Consider the following 20,349-nt stretch of genomic DNA (forward strand, 5'->3'; position numbering starts at 1 on the left):
CCCAGGTCCTCACCGAGGGAGCTCTTCTCCACTGGGGCTGGGAATCCGGAAGGGTACCAGAAAGTTAGAGGCTGGAGAAAGAGAACTCGTCAGCCCGCCTTCCCCTGGAGCCTGCTGCTTCCTCCGAAAGTGGCCCGCAGGGGAAACAGCGGGATTGTTGGGGATGAGCTTGGACCGCTGGGGGCCCAGAACAGGTGAGGGCCTGGAGAGAGGCTGTCCCTTTTCCCAAAGCCGGCCCGAGATCCCAGTCTGCCCTTTCCCCCCGAAAAGAACCCAGTGGCGTCCTAGCCAAAGCCACACCCCCCCGGGGGTCTGCAGAGAGCCCCCATCCCACCGACAGACTCAGCCCCCTCCCCACCCCCAGGCACCGTGAGCCGAAAAGGGGAAGCTGGGCCGGCCGGAGGGAAGAGGCGCGTGGGGGCCAGGCCAGGGACGCAGGACCTGGGGCTCTTCGGGGGCAGGAAAGGGGCCGCCTACCCGGCGCGGGTGCCCCGGGGGCTGCTGGCAGGACAGGGGACGGCGGCAGCAGCAGCAGCAGCAGCGGGAACCGAAGCGAGACACTCCGCCCTGCAGAGGGAGAGAGATGAAGGGCTGAGCCTGGCATTCAAGGCTCCACCAGGAGGCAAAGGGGATTCTGGGGCCACCAGGGCCGGACTTACGGCTCATGGTGCAGGGCGGTTGATGGATGCGGGATGCGGACTGCCTGCTCCTTGGGTGCGTCTCTAACTGTGCCCCGGAGCTCTGGCCCGCCTGGCCCGCCCCTCCCCACCCATTCCCTGGCTCCACCTCTCTAGCCAGCTGTCACCTCGGCCTCCGCCCACTTACTTCCTCTGCTCCCGCTCCAGCCAAGACATTTTATTAATTATTCTATGACGGACACTAAGGTGGTTTTTCACCCGAGATCCGTGAGACACTGGAGCCTTTAAAACCCGGTAGCACCAGAAGTGTGTCCATTTGGTTGATAAGAAACTGAGGCCCGGATATGATGTGCCATGCTGAGGGCCCCCAAGGCTTCTGGGCAGAACGGCTGGTATCTCAGCCTAGAAACGTCCGCTCAGAACCACATAGCCTCCCCCCACCCCCACCGCTACCCCCAAGCGGAAGGAGGATGGAAAAGGAGCAGTCCAGGCGGGCCTGCACACAGTCTCCGGGGTGGGAAACCCACTACCCTCAGATCCAACAGGGAGGATGGGCTTCCGCCAAGGGCTGGGCTCTGCCCTCTGAGGTCATGCGTCTCTGCCCGAGCCTCTACTGCCGGAATGAAGAGCACAGACTCCAAGTCCGGGAGACCTAATTCAAATCCAGCCTCTACAGCTGACTAGCTGTGTCTCCTTGGACCTGGTACTTAACCTCTCTGGTCCTCAGTATTCTCTTCTATAAGACGTGGATGCTAATAAGACCCATCCCAGAGAACTGTTGTAAGATTCCATAAGGTAATGCCCACAAACTCCCTGATGCAGTGCCTAGCACAGAGTAGGTGATCCGTTATCAGGAGGCATTCTTTTCAAAGATCTCCTGACTCAGGTTCCAGCGTGGCCAGCGTGGAAGCTCCAGCTGGACTCACATCTATCTGCCTACTTTATAGAATCCCAGCACTCAGCTCCTCTTTTTTTGTAGCTGGGGAAACTGATCTTCGAAGGGGGATGCGCCCTGGGTCACACAGGGTCTCCTGGTCCCCACATCCACAGATTTTCTCCCTCAGTTTCCCCCACACACCCAGCCATCCTGTGGGCCCCAGAGAGTGGAAGGGCAGGCAGGAGGGCTCAGAGGTCCGTATGTGGGCTCCCAGACATCCTTGGGTACAGAATGGGAACCATGTGAGATGGGAGAAATGAGGCCTACTGGGGATCCCCTCCTATGGCCCCACCCTAGCTGTTCACATGCTCCACTGGGACAAAAGCCAGCTGCCCCAAGGAGACAGAGCAAGCCAGGGCAGATGCGGGTGGGAGTGGAGCAAGTGGAGGGCCTGGGGCCCTGGGGTGCTGGGGAAGTCTGACCCACCACCCAGATCCAGAGTCCTCGGTGACTACCCAGGCAGGGTGAGGAGACATAAGGCATGGATTATCAGCCAGAGGGATGGGGGCAGGGTGAGATTCGGGGGTCCAGTTACCCAAACTAAAGGGGGATTTCTGGTGATGAGAAAAGAAGAGTTTGGATGAGGCCCCATCTTCACTCCCAGGTCCTCCCTCCCTTCAGACCCTGAGCCCAGCCATTTCCCAGGGCTGTACCTCCTGCTGACTGCTCACTCCCAAGCCACTCTCCTGAACTCAAAGGAACAGCACCTGTGTGGCCCTGGCACTGAGAAAAAGAGCCTGCAAGTCAGAAGGACCAAGTTCAAGTCTCTCCCGCGGTTTGACCTCAGACAAGTGTCTGCACCTCTCTGGACTTCTGCTTTCCCATTTGAACAACGTAAAGATCAAATCAGATGGTTTCTGAGAACAGGCATGGAGGGATTGAGCCCTCACTGTGGCCAGGCTCTGTGACCAGTGCTGGAGATCTCACAAAGGATGCAGTGAAGGAGAGGCCAGAGGCAAGATGGTAGACAGGGTGCCTGTGCAGCCCCCCAGGGACAGGACCGCACCAAGAGGGGGCATGGGGGAGGGGAAGACAAGAGAAATGGTGGCAAGAGCCTGGTGACCGATTGGCACTAGAGCTTCAGGGAAAAAGAGGTGTTCAGGAGGGCACCTAGGTTCCTGGCTTGATGCTGGCAATAATACGCAGGAAGGGAACGAGGGACGGGGCGCAGGCTGGAGTAGGCGGCATTTGAATTTGGACTCACGGGCTTCCCTGGTGGTGCAGTGGTTGAGAGTCCGCCTGCCGAGGCAGGGGACACGGGTTCGTGCCCCGGTCCGGGAAGATCCCACATGCCGCGGAGCGGCTGGGCCCGTGAGCCATGGCCGCTGAGCCTGCGCGTCCGGAGCCTGTGCTCCGCAACGGGAGAGGCCACGGCAGTGGGAGGCCTGCGTACCGCAAAAAAAAAAAAATTTGGACTCACTGTCTTTGGTCTCTCTCAGTGGCAGGGTCTGCATGCAGCTAGATACACAGAGAGGGGTCCAGGCCAGCCCTTGCCCCAGCCCTGGGAAAGGCCATAGCATAGGGTCACTTTCCCTGTCCCTTTACTCCAAAGCCTATAGCTTCCATATCCAGGGAGTTTTCCTAACCCTCAGAATGGTGAACGTCCATTCATTGCTCAAGGCCCGGCTCTGTGTCCCCAGGGAGGCATCCTCTGACACACCTCTTCCCCTTTCTGTCCTCTGAGGAAAGCCCTATGTCACCCCTGGTCACAGCAGGCAGCAAGCTGCATTGTGTGGTCCCTCTCTCTCCCTTTATTAGGCTGCAAGCATCTTGGTCGCTCACATATTCCCAGGGCAGAGTGCAAGGTCTGGCATATAGAAGGCACCCAGCAAGTGTTGGTTCATTGAATAAAGAAGTGAATGAGTGCCTGTATGAGTGATTGAATTCGTGAAAACATATAGACCTATGAGTGAGTAAGGGTCCAGGGCCAGCCTCATCAAGGTGACTGCCACCCCCATCCATCTGCTGTGACAACTACAAAAAGTGTCAGTACTCTGCCTCAGTTTCCCTGACCTTCCCAGCTGGGCCCTCGGCCAGCACCCTCAACACCCTCACAGGCCCAGCTCCACCCCAAGCCCTGAGCCCCTCCCAGCTAAGGTGGCCAGGACCCCCTTCCCTACACCCTGCTCCCCCCACCCAATCCCCCTGACATGGGGTGGGGTTACCCTCTGCACACCCCCCCACCCCGGGCTCCACCCCAATCACATGCTCTCCAGGCAACTCTACGCGGGAGTTGGATTTTAAAGCTCCTGGAACACTCTCACCCCTGCTGTGTCCCACCCACTATTTGGAAATCCGGAGATGACTCTTACCTGAATCACTCAGGGGCCCAGCCCCACCCAGCCCCACCTCTGGGGACAGCTTCACAGCCAGACAGGAAAGCTCTGGAATCAGCCCAACGTCTCTTCAAATTCCCCTCCCCATTTCTGACCAGTCTTCAGTGTGACCTTAGGTAGCCAACGGCCCTTCTTGGGCCTCAGTTTCCCCATCTGTAAAATGGAGTTCATAGTTCCATTCTCGTAAGAGTTACTGTGAGGACAAAATAAGATTACGTGCATGATTCTGACCAAGATTATAGGCATGACCAACCTCCAGTAGGAACTCAATGTTAATTCTTTACCTGCTCTCCCTAACATTCCCTATCTGAGCAGGAGGGTTTCATGCAAAGTTCACGTCCTCCTCTTTACCTCCTCAGTGCCAGGCTGAGGCTGGGCATTGGTGGTAACAATAATGATGGTTAATATTTCGAGTACCTACTGCGGGCCAGGCAGCGTGCTGTGTATTTCACATGCACTATCACATGTAATTTTCTCAACAACCCTACACAGTATTATCACCTCCATTTTACAGAGAAAGAAACTGAGGCCCAGAGAGCTGACATGACTTAACCAAGGTTGCACAACTAGTAAGGGATAGGTTTCAAGGCCCAGTCCCTTTATTCTGAAATACCAGGTACCACATAACCTAAGCCCCAGCAGAGCTAGCCAGTGTTTGGAGTTAGTTAAGAAGAAATGGGACTTCCCTGGTGGCGCAGTGGTTAAGAATCCGCCTGCTAATGCAGGGGACACAGGTTTCAGCCCTGGTCCGGGAAGATCCCACATGCCGCGGAGCAACTAAGCCCGTGCACCACAACTACTGAGCCTGCACTCTAGAGCCCGCGAGCCACAACTACCGAGCCCGCACGCCTAGAGCCGGTGTTCAGCCACAAGAGAAGCCACCGCAGTGAGAAGCCTGCGCACCCCAACGAAGAGTAGCCCCCACTCGCCGCAACTAGAGAAAGCCCGCGCGCAGCAACGAAGACCCAATGCAGCCAAAATAAATAATTTTTTTTTTAAAAAAAGGAGGAAACAGAAATGCACTGTTGGGGGTGGCGGTGTGGGAGGTTGGATGGGACAGAGATGGGGGAGGCTAGGGGGTCCAATTTAAGCAGCATAATTCAGCTGAGAAGCTAAGCACCTAGAATCACAAAATGTTTTCACATTCCTCACATTGAAATCCTCACAACAGCTACAAAAGGAAAGTATTAAGCATTAACCCCATTACGCAAAAGAGGAAACTGAGACACAAAGATTTCCCTAGACTGTGCGGTGAAGAGCACATGCTAAGGGGTTTTGGTACAACGTCTCCTTTATAACTTATAACAGCTCCATGAGATAGATTCTCTTCTTGTCCCAGTTTTTGTAAACAGGAAAACTGACCGCTAAAGGCCACGGGCTAGTAGATGGCAGAGCTGGAATCAGAGCTCTGGTCTGTTTGATGTCAAGTCTACAGCGTAACTCCCTGCTGCACTCCATCCCTGACTCTCTTGGATCCCAAGCCATCTGAGTAATCTTTGAGGATCAGACATCAGCTCCTGGGATCTGGGGGCCCAGACGCCTGTGACTGAAGAGCTGGAGGAGCTGGGAAAGAACCACTGTCTTGTGAAGGGACAATGAATGCTCCGGGGGTTGCTGGGGTGAGAAAATATCAGTCCCTGCGTCCCCCTCCTCCTCCACCACAGTTGAAGGGGAGCTGTTTCCATGGTCCTCCTTTGGTAGTGGCATACTCTCCTAACTCTGCTGAGAACCATCGGTCCCCAGCCCTTAGCCTGGCCTTCAAGTCTCATCTTTCCCTGACGTCATAGAAAGAGCCCTGGAATGGAGGCCCCGAAGGTGTGGTCCTTGGGCAAGTCACTTTTCTCCCTCCCGGACCTCAGTTTCCCAACTTACTAAATAAGCCTGTTGAATTAGATGTGCTGAAGGAGGGGAACAGGGGTCTCGGAGTCAGGAGGCACTGGATTTGGAGCCCAGCTTCCATATTCAATATTGCAGCCAGTCATAGTCATCTCTGAGGCTCAGTTTCCTCATCTGGAAATGAGGACCATAATAATATCTATTCCCCGGGACCATTGTGAAGATAAAACCACTCAACTCAATCTCTGGCACTCGGGAGATACTTGGTAAATGATGCTTCCTGGTGGAATTATTAGTAGTAGTAGTATTAAATAATTAATATTAATTAATAATTAATTTGATTCAGTCAGTGTGGTTCTAGATGTGAAAAAAAACTTGTTCTGGACACCAAAAAGAAGTTAAGAGAGAATGGTTGCAGGCAGGTGCTAGTTTAGCGTACTAGGAATGCATTTGCCTACCCATAGCAAAGTCCCAAATATGGCAGCTTAAACAAAAAAAAAAAAAAAGGAAGAGAATTCTTGTTCTGGAATGACAGGCCAGAGGTAAACCGCCCAGGCCCTTTGGCTGCTGGAGAATGCCGTCAGGAGGCCAGGCTCTTTCCATCTTTCTGTTCACTCTCAGAATGCATTGTGTCTGCCAGCCTGTGTTCCAGGCAGGAAAGGATAGAAAGGGCAGAGGCAGCCCCAGCTGAGTTCCAACCGCATCTTTTTCACCAGAACTGTGTCATGTGACCTCGCTTGCCCACAAAGGAGATTGGGAAATTGAGTTTTGGAGATTAAGCAGGGAGGGATAGGGAGCTGGGAATGGAGATGGGGCCAGCTGTGTCTGCCAGACTCAGAAGAGTCTCTTTCTGGTGTGGGCTGTGGTTTCTGACGTGTGGCTTCTCCAGAGAACCCAAGAACAGGTACGTGCTGCTGACTCCAGAGGTGAGCAGGCCTTGCTTGGCCCAGAAGAGGGTCTGAGAATTGCAGAACCACAGCAGGTCAGAGATAGGCACTCCCTGAGACAAGGTCCAGCCCAGCACCACTCAGCGTCAGACTCGGAGGGTCAGAGCAAGGCAGGGGCTTGCCCAAACCGGCCAGGCTCTTTCCTCTGTGTCCTATGGCCTCTCATGACCAAGCTTGGAACAAGTCATCCATGAAACAGTGGTGCCCCAACGCAAGGACATCTCATCCTCTGAAGCTCTGCACCCAACGAACTGAAAACGCAGGGGGCAAGAATTCCCACTTCCAACCAACTCTTCAGTTCTCAGGCAAGAGCCTTAGAAGTCCATTTTCTGGAGCCTTTCAGATAGAACTGGACTGACTCATCACTCACGTGGAATGGGTGCTCCTGCTTTAGCACCTCAGGAATAACTTAGCATCATTCAGCCATACACAGCTTAGAAAAACATTTTCACTTACATCATCTTCTCTTTTGATCCACACAGAAACCTTCTGATGTAGGTGTTTTAGCCCCTGAATAAGCCAGGGTTGTCTCTATGACAACCTGACAACAAAATCAATTCCAACTGCTTTTGGCAAAAGAAGGAGAAGAGTTGGCTCCCACGCTGAAAAACTGGGGACAGGTATGGCTGCATCCAGGTGTCAGGCTCCCCCGCTCTCTGTCTCGGTCTGTCTCTGTCTGTGTGACTCTCTGTCTCTCTCTCTTTGATCTTTTTTTCCTTCTTATTGGCTTCACTCTCAGGCAGGTGCTCCCCAGGCACTCGGGCAGCTCCAAACTTACACGGTCCTAACGCTCCGATCTCATATGAAAAGAGGATCTCTTTCCTGGACACTTCTGATCGCTTCGGCTTAGCTCACATGCCCATCCCTGAACCAGATGCTGTGAGCAGGAGGACGGAATATCCGGATTCTAACTGGCCAGTCCTAGACCATGCACCCACATGAACTGAGAATGAGAGAGGGATGTTCCCCCAAAAGCAAACTGGATACAAAAGAAGAGGGAAGGGATGCAGGCCAGGCAGAGGCAACTGACGTCCACCAGCATTCCGCTTCCCCATGTGACAAACGAGGAAGCCAAGGCTCAGAGAGGTAAATGACTTTTGCCTGAAACCTCAGGGCTGGTAGGAAGGGAGGCTCTCTTGCCTTTGGCCGTGAGCCTGGATGGAGAGAAGAGGGAAGGGCTATGGGGGTGAGAGGTCCCCTGCCTTTCTGGAGCCTGGCAGGCTTCAGAGCTGCCCGGAGAGGGAGGGAGAAGGGTTTGGAGGGATGCTGGAATCCAAAGCTGCTTCTCCCCCTACTTCCTGGTGTTTGCTTGAGCAGGAAAGGATGTTCATGTTTGTTGAACAACCAAGGCTTGCCAGATACCTCTGGGCACTTCGCAGACCACGTTTTTCAGAGTTGAAGTGACTTGTCCAAGTCACAAAGTCTTGGAATGTCAGGGCTGGGACTCAGTCCAGGTCTGGAATGACTCCAAAGCCAGTACTGTTTTCTTGAGTGTTTCTCAACAGGGCACTATTGACATTTTGTGTAAGATTTCCCCACACAGGGCAGGAAGTTTAGCCGGCTAATGGTAAGCTCAGTCACGGCATCAACCAAAAATTACTCCATGCATTTCTAACCTCCTGCGCTCCCTCTAGGAGGCTACATCTGCCTCTGGATGAGAACCAGAGCACCACGCTGACCGAGCCTGGTGCTCTTCTGTGGACTCAGGGCCTGACACAGAGAAAGCACTTAATAAGTGTTTGATGAATGAACAAATGAAACATTCTGGAGTCAAAGAGGACTAGGTGCGAATCCCAGCTCTACCACTTACTAGCTGTATGGTGTCAAGCGAGTCACTTAACCCTTCTGTGCCTCAGTTTCCACATCTGTAAGATGGGGAGAACACCAGCACCATCTTCATAGGGTTGTTATAAGGATTCAACAAGTTAATTCTTTTTTTTTTTTTTTTTTTTTTTTTGCGGTACGCGGGCCTCTCACTGTTGTGGCCTCTCCCGCTGCGGAGCACAGGCTCCGGACACATAAGCTCAGCGGCCATGGCCCATGGGTCCAGCCGCTCCACGGCATGTGGGATCCTCCCAGACCGGGGCACGAACCCGCGTCCCCTGCATCGGCAGGCAGACTCTCAACCACTGCGCCACCAGGGGAGCCCAACAAGTTAATTCTTATAAAATGCTTAGGACATTGCCTGAGGCTTAATGAGCTCTGTATCACTGTTTCTTAAATAAATGAGCTAATGAATGAATGAAGACTATCTCTTATACACACACACAGACCCAATCAGGAGTATACAGTCTATAAATACTTTCATATTCGTTATCTCATTTGACTGTCTCCCTTACTCTATAAAGGAAGGGTATGCACATTTTACAGATGAGGAAACTCACTTAAGAGGTGAGGCAACTTGGCTAGGGTCTTCCAGTTGTTCAGCTGTGGCTCCAGAATTTCAAACTCTGGCTTCTCTGTATTTTCCACCCCCTGCAAATACACACTTTTAAGCCATGAATGAACACGTGAAGGCTCTCGGAGGGCCTGGACAGGCAGGGGCCGACCTGCCCCCAAAGCTGTGAAGAACCACTTTCTCGTCTATCCAACCTGGGGCTCTCTCATGGGGCTGCCCATGCTGTGTGTGTGTGTGTGTGTGTGTGTGTGTGTGTGTGTGTGTGTGTGACTCACCAAGGGGTTGGGGAGCGAGGAGGCCCAGCCATGCGGCCAGGACTGCAGGACCACAAGAAAGAACTGGGTGGTGAGTGAGGACTGGCCAACTGCCTGCCCACCGCCGCCTATTCTCTGAGGAGAGGAACACTGGCTCTGAGGACACCCCCAGAAGCCCCAAATCTAAACCCTCAGGACAGGAACTGGGTGTCTCCCAGGGTATCTAGCACCCAGCACACAGGAGTGACCTCACTGCCCTGTGATTCCTTTCAAATTCACTCCATCCATCCTACAGACACTCATGAAATGGCATCTCGGCCAACCTCCAGATGGGCTGCTGGAGACTTCTGCTCTCAAGGAGGTCTCAGATAATGGGATGAGCTTCAGAGGAACAGAAGACAGAGAATGGGGTACTGCTGGGGATATACACACACACTTGGGCACATACATACATGCAATGAGATTCCATTCTTTCCATGCCAAGATTCAAGTCACAACTTTAGAAGCCTCCACAGCAGTGGAAGTGTAGAGCGGTAGAAAGCTGGAGAAACACTGGGATGGACCACATCTCAGCTACTTCCCTTCACCAGGCCTCTCCTTGTTGGTATCTCACTTCACCTTTCTTCCCTGGCAGCAAAACTTACATTATGCTGGATCTGGAATCCTCCTTACTCCTGTCCACTTGGAACCTTTAACTTTCTTATCCGGACCAACCCAACCTAATTCGGCGCGACCCACCTCAATTCTCCTAAATGCAACTCAACACAGCTCAACTTATTCCACCCAATCCACCCAAATCCAACCCAACCCAATTCAACCAAACTCCGCTCCACTCCACGCAGCCCAAACCAACCCATCTCAACACAACCCAACTCAGTTTAACTCTACTAAATTCAATTCAAGGAACATCAGCTCGGCTCAGGTCCACTCAGCCAAACCCAAATCCAGCTCTATTCAATCCAACCAAACTAAATTTTATTCAACCCAGCCCACCCCAGCGTGACATAACACAACTCTACTCCACCCAAACCAAACAACACACTCAACCCAACTCAACAACTCAACTAAACCCTTCCCTACCCAGCTCGATTCTTCTCCTTTTGCATCTCCTCTTTCTGTCTGACACTAAATACTTGCTTCCCAATCCTCCCCCATTGGCAGATTCCCTATCCTTCCCTAAATAGTGAGACACTGAATTAATACCTGATCTAAAAGAAGATGGGAAAAGTTTCCTTTGGACTATCTACCTCCTTGCTTTTCTCCCTGTGCTAACCACATCCCCCTACAGATAATAACCTTCATTTCTGACTCCCCACCACTTACCCCTCCCCTTTCATGAAACCCCGAGGCCATGAAGCCTCAGAGACCTCAAGCCTGTGTGGGCTCTCAGCCCTGCACACCCTGCCCCCAGGGAGGTGAGGACATTTAGATTGGGCAGCAGGGAGGGTCCCGGCCCCAGAAGAAATTTGATGGGCAGAAGAGGGACCACCAGACCTGGGCACCTTGCAGGCAAAAGTAGGATCTGGCTTGACCCCCAGGGAGCAGAGGCTCTGTCACTGGCTTTCTGCCCCATCCACCGAGCTCTCTTTCCACTCCTTTATGGCCCTGCCTTCCTTTTCCTGCCTTATCGCTCAGTCTTCATCTCTGTATCTCTGTCTCTCTCTGTCATTATCTCTCTGTGTGGGTGGCCCTGTCTCATCATCTCTATCTTGGACGCTCTCTTCCTCTTTTACCATCTTGTGTTGCTAGCCTTCCTCTTGCTGACTCTCCTGTCTCTGTTTGTATTTCTGGTACAATCGGCTTCATGTACTAAGCTGTAGCTGGGGAGTTGTTTCTCCCTCCATCCCCTCTGCCTCTTCCTGAACCATAGTCACCCCAGGCTGCCTGGGAACCACTCAGGCTGCTGAGTCAGGCCTGAAGCTTCCCACGCATGAGCCAAAACTTCTTCCCTCAGAAGGAAAGAAATCAAGAACCACACACCCTAGAGTTGGAAGGGAATTTAGGCCAATCTTCCCGTTTTATGGATGGGGAAACTGAGCCCCGGAGGCTGCAGGGGGCTTGCTCAAGATCATTCAGAGTTAGTGGAGTGAGAGTGAGGCCCTCCTGAGCTGGAGACCCCAGACTCTGAACCTAGAGGAGAAAGGTGGGGGACCAGGCTGGCTGGGAGGTGGGTGGGAGGACAGTAGCACCTACCCCAGAAGCCATCTTCAAGACCGAGAGAATTATGTGCCTTCCCACAGCATCTCAGAGCAGTGTCTCCCTGTCTGTCAGTCTGTCTGTCTCACTCTTAGTAAAGTGTATTCCCTGGGGGGGGGGGGGGGGGTAGAAATGATAAAAGAGGCAACCGGGTTGCCCCTCTAGTGAGGGTCATTCACCACTGGTCCCGACCTTTGCCACCTCTTGAGGTCGGGACCCAACATGGCACAAAAGCACAATTCTGAGAGCACAACGGGGAAGGCTTCATGGGCCCAGGGGAGAGGAGGAAGCCAGGCTTTGGCCTCCTGCAAGAGAGCCACAGCCTGTGAGGGTCAGGACTGGGGTTTTAGCCAGACTGAATCCAGAATCCAGCCATTGGGCCCTCGGCCACAGGCTCCCCGCCCAGCCAGGCACAGCCCCCCAAGACCGTCCTGGTCTCCGTCAGGGTGAGCCTACAGGCCCAGCGCCAGGACTGCATTCCTCTCTGGCCGCACCCCCCATCAGCCTCCTGGTCAGTCCAGGCTCCAGCAGGAAGCAAGCGAGGCCCAGCCAGGGAGACGGCCCTGCTCCAGCCCAGAAGTGAGGCCTCAGCTCTCTCCTCCTCGGCCATGACTGGCTGTACCTCTAACTGCTCTGAGATGCTCCCTTAGCAGCTCAGAGCTCCTGGGCAGGCACTGGCCAGTCTTCCTCAGAATTCTAGGTTGTCTGAAAATAGAAAGGAGAAGAGAAGTCTGTGGTCTGTGTGGTGGGCAGAGAGAAGCTGAGAAGGGGAGGCGTGGGGGAGGAATGAGTTTCTAGGCACATGGACAGACGCCACCAGGACTGGCTCTGACCTGACTTCCACCCTCCTCTTCGAAGCCTCCACTTCCTGCCTCTCTGTAGAAAGGGCCCAACCCTCCATTGAACAGATCAGGGGACTGCGGCCCAGACGGGGAAGCAGTTTGCCCGAAGACACATAGCAGAGAAGCAGCCAGAACCCGGGGTTTCCTGGTCCTTAGACCCAGCTCCTTCCCCAGCAGACTCTCAGGGTGGAGTTTGTTATGGGCTCCTAGCTCACCCCATCCGCACAAGAGGCCAAATTCAGGCAGGTCACTCCCCACGTGAGTTGCCCCAACCCCAGGAGTGCCCTGGTGCTCAGAACCCCAAGCTCGGGCACCTCCTGAACTTGCCGTTGGTGTCAGAAGTGAGGCAGTTTGTGGGCAGACTGTGGCCTCTGACCTTGTAGTTGGCCCCAACTTACTGCAGCCTCATTCACTGACTCCTCACAATAACCCTCTGAGGTAGGGACCGTCACCATCAAGGCTGTTTTACAGATTGGGAAACTGAGTTAAGTCACCTGACAAAGGTTGCACAATTGGAAAATGAGAGGCAGGTGAGATTTGAGAGCAGGCAGCCAGGCCCAACTGGGAGAGCCAGAGGGGCATCAGAGCGGGGCTGACAGGAGACAGTTCCTTAAGAGGGTTCCCCAGTAAAGAGGCTGAACTTTGTCCTGGGGTCAACGGGGAACCATTGCCGGCTTTAAGCAGGGAGCGACGTGTGTAGCTGTGGGTTTTAGCAGGGTCCCTCTGGACGCAGCGTGGAGAGTGGATGCAGACAGGTCCGAGTGAGAGAAGAAAACATACGTGAGGCCACTGCAACAGACCAGGTGAGGAAGATGGTGGCTGGAGCTGAGCCGTGGGCCTGGGAATGGAGAGCAATGGACATGTTCCAGGTCTACCTAGAAGGTAGACTTGACAGGATTTGGGGACAGACTGAATTTAGGGCGTAATAGAGCAGGGAGAGCCGAGGGTAACTCCCAGGCTTCTGGATTAGACAATTAGTGTGCTAAGTCCCCGAGACAGGGGAGAACAGAGGAAGAACAGCTCTGGGGTGGGCCATACCACCACTAATGGTCCTAGAGTCCTGAAGGGGTTAATGACCCAGAACAGGGCCGTCCCTTCCCCATAACACAGGGTCCCTTGTCTGGACCAGGACTGCAGCTAGCTCCAGAGCCAAAGTGACACCCGCCCCTACCCCAGAGTTGCCACCAGGTGGTAGCAGAGGCCGCCTTTTTCCGGGAAGGCTGTGTAGTGGAGGAAAAAGGGAACTTCTCTGCTGGGGATGCAGACTCACTGGCAAGACCTGGCAAAATGGGCCAGGGGCCTCATCCAGGGGGTTCTGAACCCGAGTTCCTGCAGGTACAGCATCAATAGAGCCCTGATCTAGGAGGCAGGAATCCTGGGTTCTAATACTGCCTGTGACCCACACCTGCCCCTCTCTAAGGCTCAGGTTTCTTGCCTGTAAAGAGTGCAAGCCCTTCAAGGGATCCAGAAGCTGGCAGAGGGACTTCTAACTCCTCCTCTGGCTTCTAGCCCTAATAGCTATGGCTTCCAAACATATCTGTAGAGGCAACATCTTCTTTTTACAAACAAAATCCTAAGCGTTCCTCATCCACCCCATGTACAAAACAGAGAACAGATTTATACAGATCTACTCTAGTGGGAGTAGAGGTTGGGGACCCTCCCAAGCCACACAGAGGATAGTCCAGGCCCCCCAACCTTGCATTCGAGGCCCTTCACTCCCACTCTCTCCAGTGCCTTCTTTCACTCCCCTCCCCTCCCCCATTCTGTGTGATCCTACTGTGTGGAGGATCAAGGTTGGCTATGTAATTTGCAGGGCCCAGTGCAAAATGAAATAGTGGGCCCTTTGTTCAAAAATTTTCTAAAATTTCACAGCACTTACAGTAGAGCATTAGACCAAGCACAGGGCACACATCCACGGAGCCACTCGTGAAGTTTGTGCATGATGCAAGGTGTCTGAAATCCAGCCAGCCTGTGCCCAAGTGCGGGGCTTTGTCTGCCAAGAAGATGGGCACCTTTTTCTCCACTCAAGGGCACTTTCTGTTTTCAGGCTGGGGTCCAGCAAGGCTGCATGTGCCCAGAAGGGAGTGTCTTTTCCAAGGTCACATGAAGGTATCGTATTGGTCAGCAGACACCCTGCCCAAATCCTCTAAGGTGTCACAGCCCTGGCACGTGAAATGGGCTCCCAGACTGCTTGTTGAATGAGGGAAGGGGACCAGAAGTTGGACACAAGACACTGGAGAGCAGAGATGAGTACAAATCCCGGCACCAACTGTGGCCCATTCATGTTTGATGAACGGGTAAATAAATAAGTGAATGCTGAAGACCGGACAGACATCTAAGTAACAGCATTGTGGAATTATGAAGCTAAAAGAGACTGAGAAATCATTGAATCTGGGGTTTCCAAACTACAGGGTTCTTCAAGGCTGTAGGGAACTGCAAAGTTGTGTTGGGGACAACAGGAGGGCACATGACAAAAGCCAGGAACACAGGGATCAGGTGCCCTTCCTGCCTTTCACCCTTTTATGTCTCACATTCTGGGCTCCTATGTAAGCTTTTGTTTGAAGAAGAATCCTGCTGGCTCAGGAAAGGCAAGAGACTTGCCCCATGTCACACAGCAGAGGCTGGGGAGGGGAGAGCAAAGAAGAGGGATCAGAGATGTGAGGTCAGAGGTCAGCTGGGAGCTCCCAGATGGGAGGTAGAGGCAGTCAATGCAGGCAGGAGAAGTGAGATTAAGACACAGACAAACCAGCTCAGAGCAGAGATTCAAGGTCAAGTTCCAAGCTCAGAGGCCAACGGCAGGGGTTCAATCATTGCTTTTATTTACTGAGCGCCTGCTATGTCCCAGGCAGAGTTCTCGGCCCCAGGATGCCACAGTGAACCAGAGAAAGTCCCTGCCTTCACAGGGCTCACATTCTGGTGGGGGGGGGGGGGAGGAAATAAACATTATTATAAGAAAACATATGACCCCACCAGCTAGAGATAAGTGATATGAAGAAAATTCAACGGAGTGACAGGGGTAGACTTCCAGTAAGTGAGCTAGCTCATATAGGGTGGTCAGGGAGGGCGTCCTTGAGGAGGTGACATTTGAGCTGAGCTCTGAATGAGATGGGGCCTGTCGGTGCCCCTGCTTGGGGTGAGGGGGTGGAGTTGTGGAGTTGCTGGCCTGGAGAGCCTGCAGATCCACACTTGCAAGTTGGGCCGGCTGGGCAGGAAGTCTGGCCCCCTGTAACCGTATCCCCAGGAAGGAGGAAGCCAGGAAGGCGCTTTCAGCAGTCGTATTCATCAAGGCCGGCTGCACTAACCCCCAGGCAGCACCAGAGGTTCCTCGGGGCCTCTATCCACCTTCAGCCGCCTGGGGAGGAGGCAGTGAGGGAGGGAGGGTGGCCTAGAGTGGGTCCTGGACTCTCTTCCAGACAATAAATGCTTCCAGGTTCCTGGGGAGCATTCCGTGGGTCACAGCCGCATCTGATCTCAATTACCCCCGGTGTAGGATTCCCGGGCTGGGCGGGGGCAGGGCTGGAGGGAAGGCTGTTTCTTCATAATCAGAATCTCCTGGCCCAGAGGGTGAAGGCACCCCAGGACAGGTTTCCAAAATTTCAGGACTCAGGGAGAGGGTTCTCCCCAGAAAGAGAGGTCTGGCTGTGAGTGAAAGGCCTCTGCATCATAGCCATTTTGCTGTGTGACCTGGTGCAAGTCACTTAACCTCTCTGGGTCCTTGTTGAAATGAAGATTTCACCTTTTCCTTCAAAGAGGCAAGAGGACTATCCAGGCCTGGAGGGTAAAACTCGGTGCTGTGGGCTGCGGTGGGCTGGGCTGGAACGGGGTGGGGTTGCTAATCCCTTACTTTTTCTGTCCTGATTAGATCTTAGCCCCTCCGCAAATACATCCCCACCCAAGAGTATGGTGCCAGAGCCGTAGGGATAAACATCTCCTAAAACAGACCAGGGACAAGCCCCTCTCCCCCTCCCCCAACCTGCTTGTGCAAGACACTTCACCTCTCTGCACTGCGGTTTACTTCTGCCCACCTCTAGAGGGGATGGGAGGATCAAATGAGTAGCAAGTGGAAAGCCGCTTTGAAAAGATACACACCAGTAACTGTTCATTTCATCAATCTTACAATCAACGACAATCACAAAAACGGCTGTACCGGTAAGCACTAGGAGAAAGACCCTTTATTTGTAAAAAGGCTGCTGGATACTGTCTCTGTAATGATCCTGAGCGAGTCTTTCCCCTCCAGGCCTCAGTTTCCCCATCAGTAACAGAGCCTGCAACCCAAGTTCCATCCTGAAGAGGGTCTTTTCGGGCCTTTGTCATGGGCAGCGCCTTTTGCACAAATGGGTGTTGCTCAAGCTACACTGGTGGGTGTTCTTTAGCAGGTAAAACATTCCCCGTGCAGCCCGGATTTCACCGCGTACCTTTTCTTCTCGAGGGACTGCGGCACAGGGCTAGGTTTCTAGTGGGACAAGCAAACTGGAGGGGTAGCGGGCGGGATGCAGGGAGCGCCTGGGGTGTTCACGGAAGTGGGCTTCCAGGGGCTTGTTTTCATTCACACGGGAGGAAACGCAGGCTCGGGAGGCGGCGGCGAGCCGGGATTCGAACCCGGGGTTGGCGGGCCGCAGGGGTGGGGCGCGTTCCCCGGAGCGGATGCCGGGGTCAGCGGAGCTCGGGGCCGCGCTTCCTCCGGCCGCCCGGACCGCTGGCCGGCCGGCTGCTCGGCGGGCGCTGCTTTCTCCTTTTATGTCCGCGCGGGGCCGGGAACTCCCTGCCCAGGGCCGCGGCCCGCGAACAATGCGCCTCTTCCTGCCGCCCGGCCCGCCGCGGCCCCGCGCCCGCTCCCCGCCCCGCGACCGCCGGGAAGTGGGCCGGAGCCCCGCCGGCCGCGCCGGTACGGCGGGTCGCGCCCCGGGATACGGCGGGGGCCGGGGAGGGGCCGTGGGCAGGGGCGGAGGCGGCCCGGCGCTGGCCCAGCGGCAGCTGGTGGGCGTCTGCCCCTTCCAAGCGCGCAGAGCACGAGGCTCCCGTGGGTCCGCAAAGGTACCCGGCCGTGCTGTGCACTCCATCCTGCACAGGCCCCCGCGGAGCTGCGCCGCGGGTCTCCAACGCCCGCGGGTCTCCAGCCCACCTGGCCCTGTGCTAGGCGCCGGGATTCAGCAGTGAGCAAAACCCAGAGAAGCCCTCGGCCTCCTGCAGCTAAGGCTTCAGCGAGGGAAAAAGCAGTGAACATCACACATCACTGAATCATATTGTGTATTTAAAAGTGAGACTTTTTTGGAGAAAATAAAGAAGGGACTGGCATGGGAAATAGGGTCTGTTTTAAATAGGATGGTTATAGATATTTCACCAAGGAGACGACATTTGAGCAAAGATGCACAGAACATGAATCACAAACAAATGTATACCTCTCAGAAGGATATGCAGTATACCCCCAAGTCTGCGCATTACACACACACACACACACTGTTTACATCGATGAGCCTATATGTACCCCATGTGCACGTACAAGATCACATTGTATCTCTACAGTATGTATGTCTACTACATGTGTATCTGTATCTGTATCACCTCCCTGCACACACAAATGTGCTGTGTGCACATGTACACACCTACCACCATGCCTGGACCCAAACAGCCATCATTACACCATTCTACATATACTCTTCAACCCCCACATAGAGGGTCTGGTGTTCATGTACAGGCTCATATATGTCACACACCTCAAGTATGTAATTTTTCTAATTTCATAAGCCACTTGTCAATATCATAAGTCATAACACATTTATTTATGTCGTGTTCATTATGTAAAATATATCACATAAGCATATACCCGAGTACATGTATCATAAACCTTGCGTAAATGGATGCCTATACTATCCCTTGTCACAAACACACCTACACAAGTCTCTCCCACACAAATATACTGTATGCACATTTCCCATATATTGCCTTGTACCTGTTTATACATCCAATACACATGTACCATGTGCAAATAATAGTAATAATATTTACAGGATACTTACTATGTGCCAGATACAGTGCTAGGTGCTTTCCTTGGATTATCTTAGGACAACCGTACGAAATAGGTACTCTCTGTTTGACCCAGCAGTTAAAAGCTCACACTGCAGTCAGATTGCCTGGGTTGGAATCCTGGCTTCACCATTATTTAACCTCTGAGAGCTTCAGTTTCCCCATCTGTAAAGTGGGGGCACTAGTAGTACTTACTTTTAGGGTTATTGTGAAACGTCAGTAAGATAATAATGCATGAAAATAATAGTACCGTACCAGGCACATAGTAAGTGCTCAGTGAAAGTTTGCTGTGTTTATTATTATCCATTTTACAGATGAGAAAAGTCAGGCTCAGAGAGGTTCAGCGAATTGACTGAGATCACACAACCTGTAAGTGGAGGAGGCAGGCCTGGAGCACAGGTCTGTGTGGCCACACAGTTCAAGTTCGGGCCCTCGAAGCATTCCACCACTCCTGCCCCCATATCACACAATGGGGACAAGTAACGCACACAGCAGGCACACACACCATGCAGACTCCATCTGCTCCTACTTTTAACACATGCATCACACATCTCCCATGTACCTATCACACAGATGTGAATTCACTCAGCATTTATATAATCAACACCTATCCACCCAGCCAGGCACCCAGCTAGGTGCTAAGCCTCCAGCAATCAGCAAGGCAAATTTGATCCCTGCTCTTGTGGCACTTATAGACCAGCACATACAACTGTGAACACACACCACATATAACCTGTGTAGCCACGGCCCTGCTATGTGCACATGTCCACATGGGTACCCTGTACATACAGCCCACGTTCATGAGTCACCCACACACCTCGGTGCTGGATCAGCTGCACGTAATCCACACAGACACATGCATCATTTACACAGAACCAGGATATCCACACTACCTGTTCCCTATCCACTTCCTGCGCATGTGCCATTCACACATGGCCAGTGTACACACCCTCCTTAACCTGTGTGCAGGTATTATACACACCCAGCACGTGTCACTCGTGTACCTGTTCCTCTTTCTGCCCCGCACAGGCAACTTGGGAGACCCAGGCCAGCCTAAGGTCTCTAAGTGGGTCTGGAGGGGTGGAGGCCAGAGATGCAGGGCCTGGACCCCCATCGCAGAGGAGAAAAGGTGGCCCCTGGCTTCACGGCTGGTGGCCAGGAAATTATAGTCGACACCAAACCAAAGCGGCCCCTTCTCGGGCCAGGTAATCAGGCCTTTCCCGGATTCGGCCTGACAGCTTAAATGTTCTAATTCCGCTGCCAGGGGCCCAGCTCCCCACTCCGTCCACGGCTCGGGCCTCGGCCCTCCACCATAATTGGACCCATGTTTTCATTACCCTGAGATTAGACAGGTCCCCTCCGGGGCCTGGGGGGACGCCTGCAGCTGCACGGGAACCATCCCCTGCACGAACGCATTTACCTGATGATGGAGTTTATTTTACAGCAATTGTCCAGAGTGCTGGAGGCCCCTTCCCCCCCGCCCCCTGCTCCCTGGGCTCCAGAGGCCTCTACCAACCCCGGACAAGTGGTTTCTGCCTAATGTACTGAAGCCGCCTCCCCGCCAGCCCTTCGATCCTGGGGGCCCTGCTGGCCCCCAGCATGGATTGCGTCCCTTTTAAAAAAATCATTTAAGAAACCTGGATGGGTGGGGGGAGGGAAGAACATTCCAAGAATCTTCTCCTGGGGTACGTATGGGGGTGGGATCCTCCCTCCAGAGCTGTGTTTCATCCATTCACTCAGCAAGCACGTATTCAGTCCCCGAGTTAGTGGCAACGCCATTGACGGGTGAGGAGGTTCATTCATTCACACAAACTGGATGCCAGAGAAGAATGTGCACAGGGCCACTGCTTTCCCAGAGATCGCAGCCAGCGGAGGAGACCGGCGGTTCTCCTGTCACGTGACTTCTGCTTAGGTGAGGCTGCAAGACTTATAGGATGAAAC

At 53.5% G+C, this 20,349-nt stretch overlaps 1 protein-coding gene across 4 annotated transcripts in view; it reads right to left on the reverse strand.

Annotated features, from left to right (window-relative positions):
* Positions 1–828, reverse strand: part of PTGS1 (prostaglandin-endoperoxide synthase 1) — a 28,088-nt gene extending 27,260 nt beyond the window's left edge. Inside the window, exons 1-3 of one of the 4 annotated variants that reach the window (XM_032634397.1) lie at positions 660–743; positions 478–567; positions 14–71 (exon numbers count right to left, since the gene is read on the reverse strand). Coding sequence is in view for 2 of the 4 variants with exons in the window: in XM_032634395.1 (XP_032490286.1) it covers positions 478–567; positions 660–666 (97 nt within the window). In the remaining 2 variants the exon portion in view is untranslated. Of the gene's footprint in view, positions 1–13; positions 72–477; positions 568–659 lie in introns of all 4 variants that reach the window. The other 3 variants (XR_004350291.1, XM_032634395.1, XM_032634396.1) reach the window with 3 other exon arrangements.
* Positions 829–20,349: the final 19,521 nt, after the last annotated feature.

This window comes from Phocoena sinus, chromosome 6 (assembly GCF_008692025.1).
Source record: "Phocoena sinus isolate mPhoSin1 chromosome 6, mPhoSin1.pri, whole genome shotgun sequence".
NCBI lineage: Eukaryota > Metazoa > Chordata > Mammalia > Artiodactyla > Phocoenidae > Phocoena > Phocoena sinus.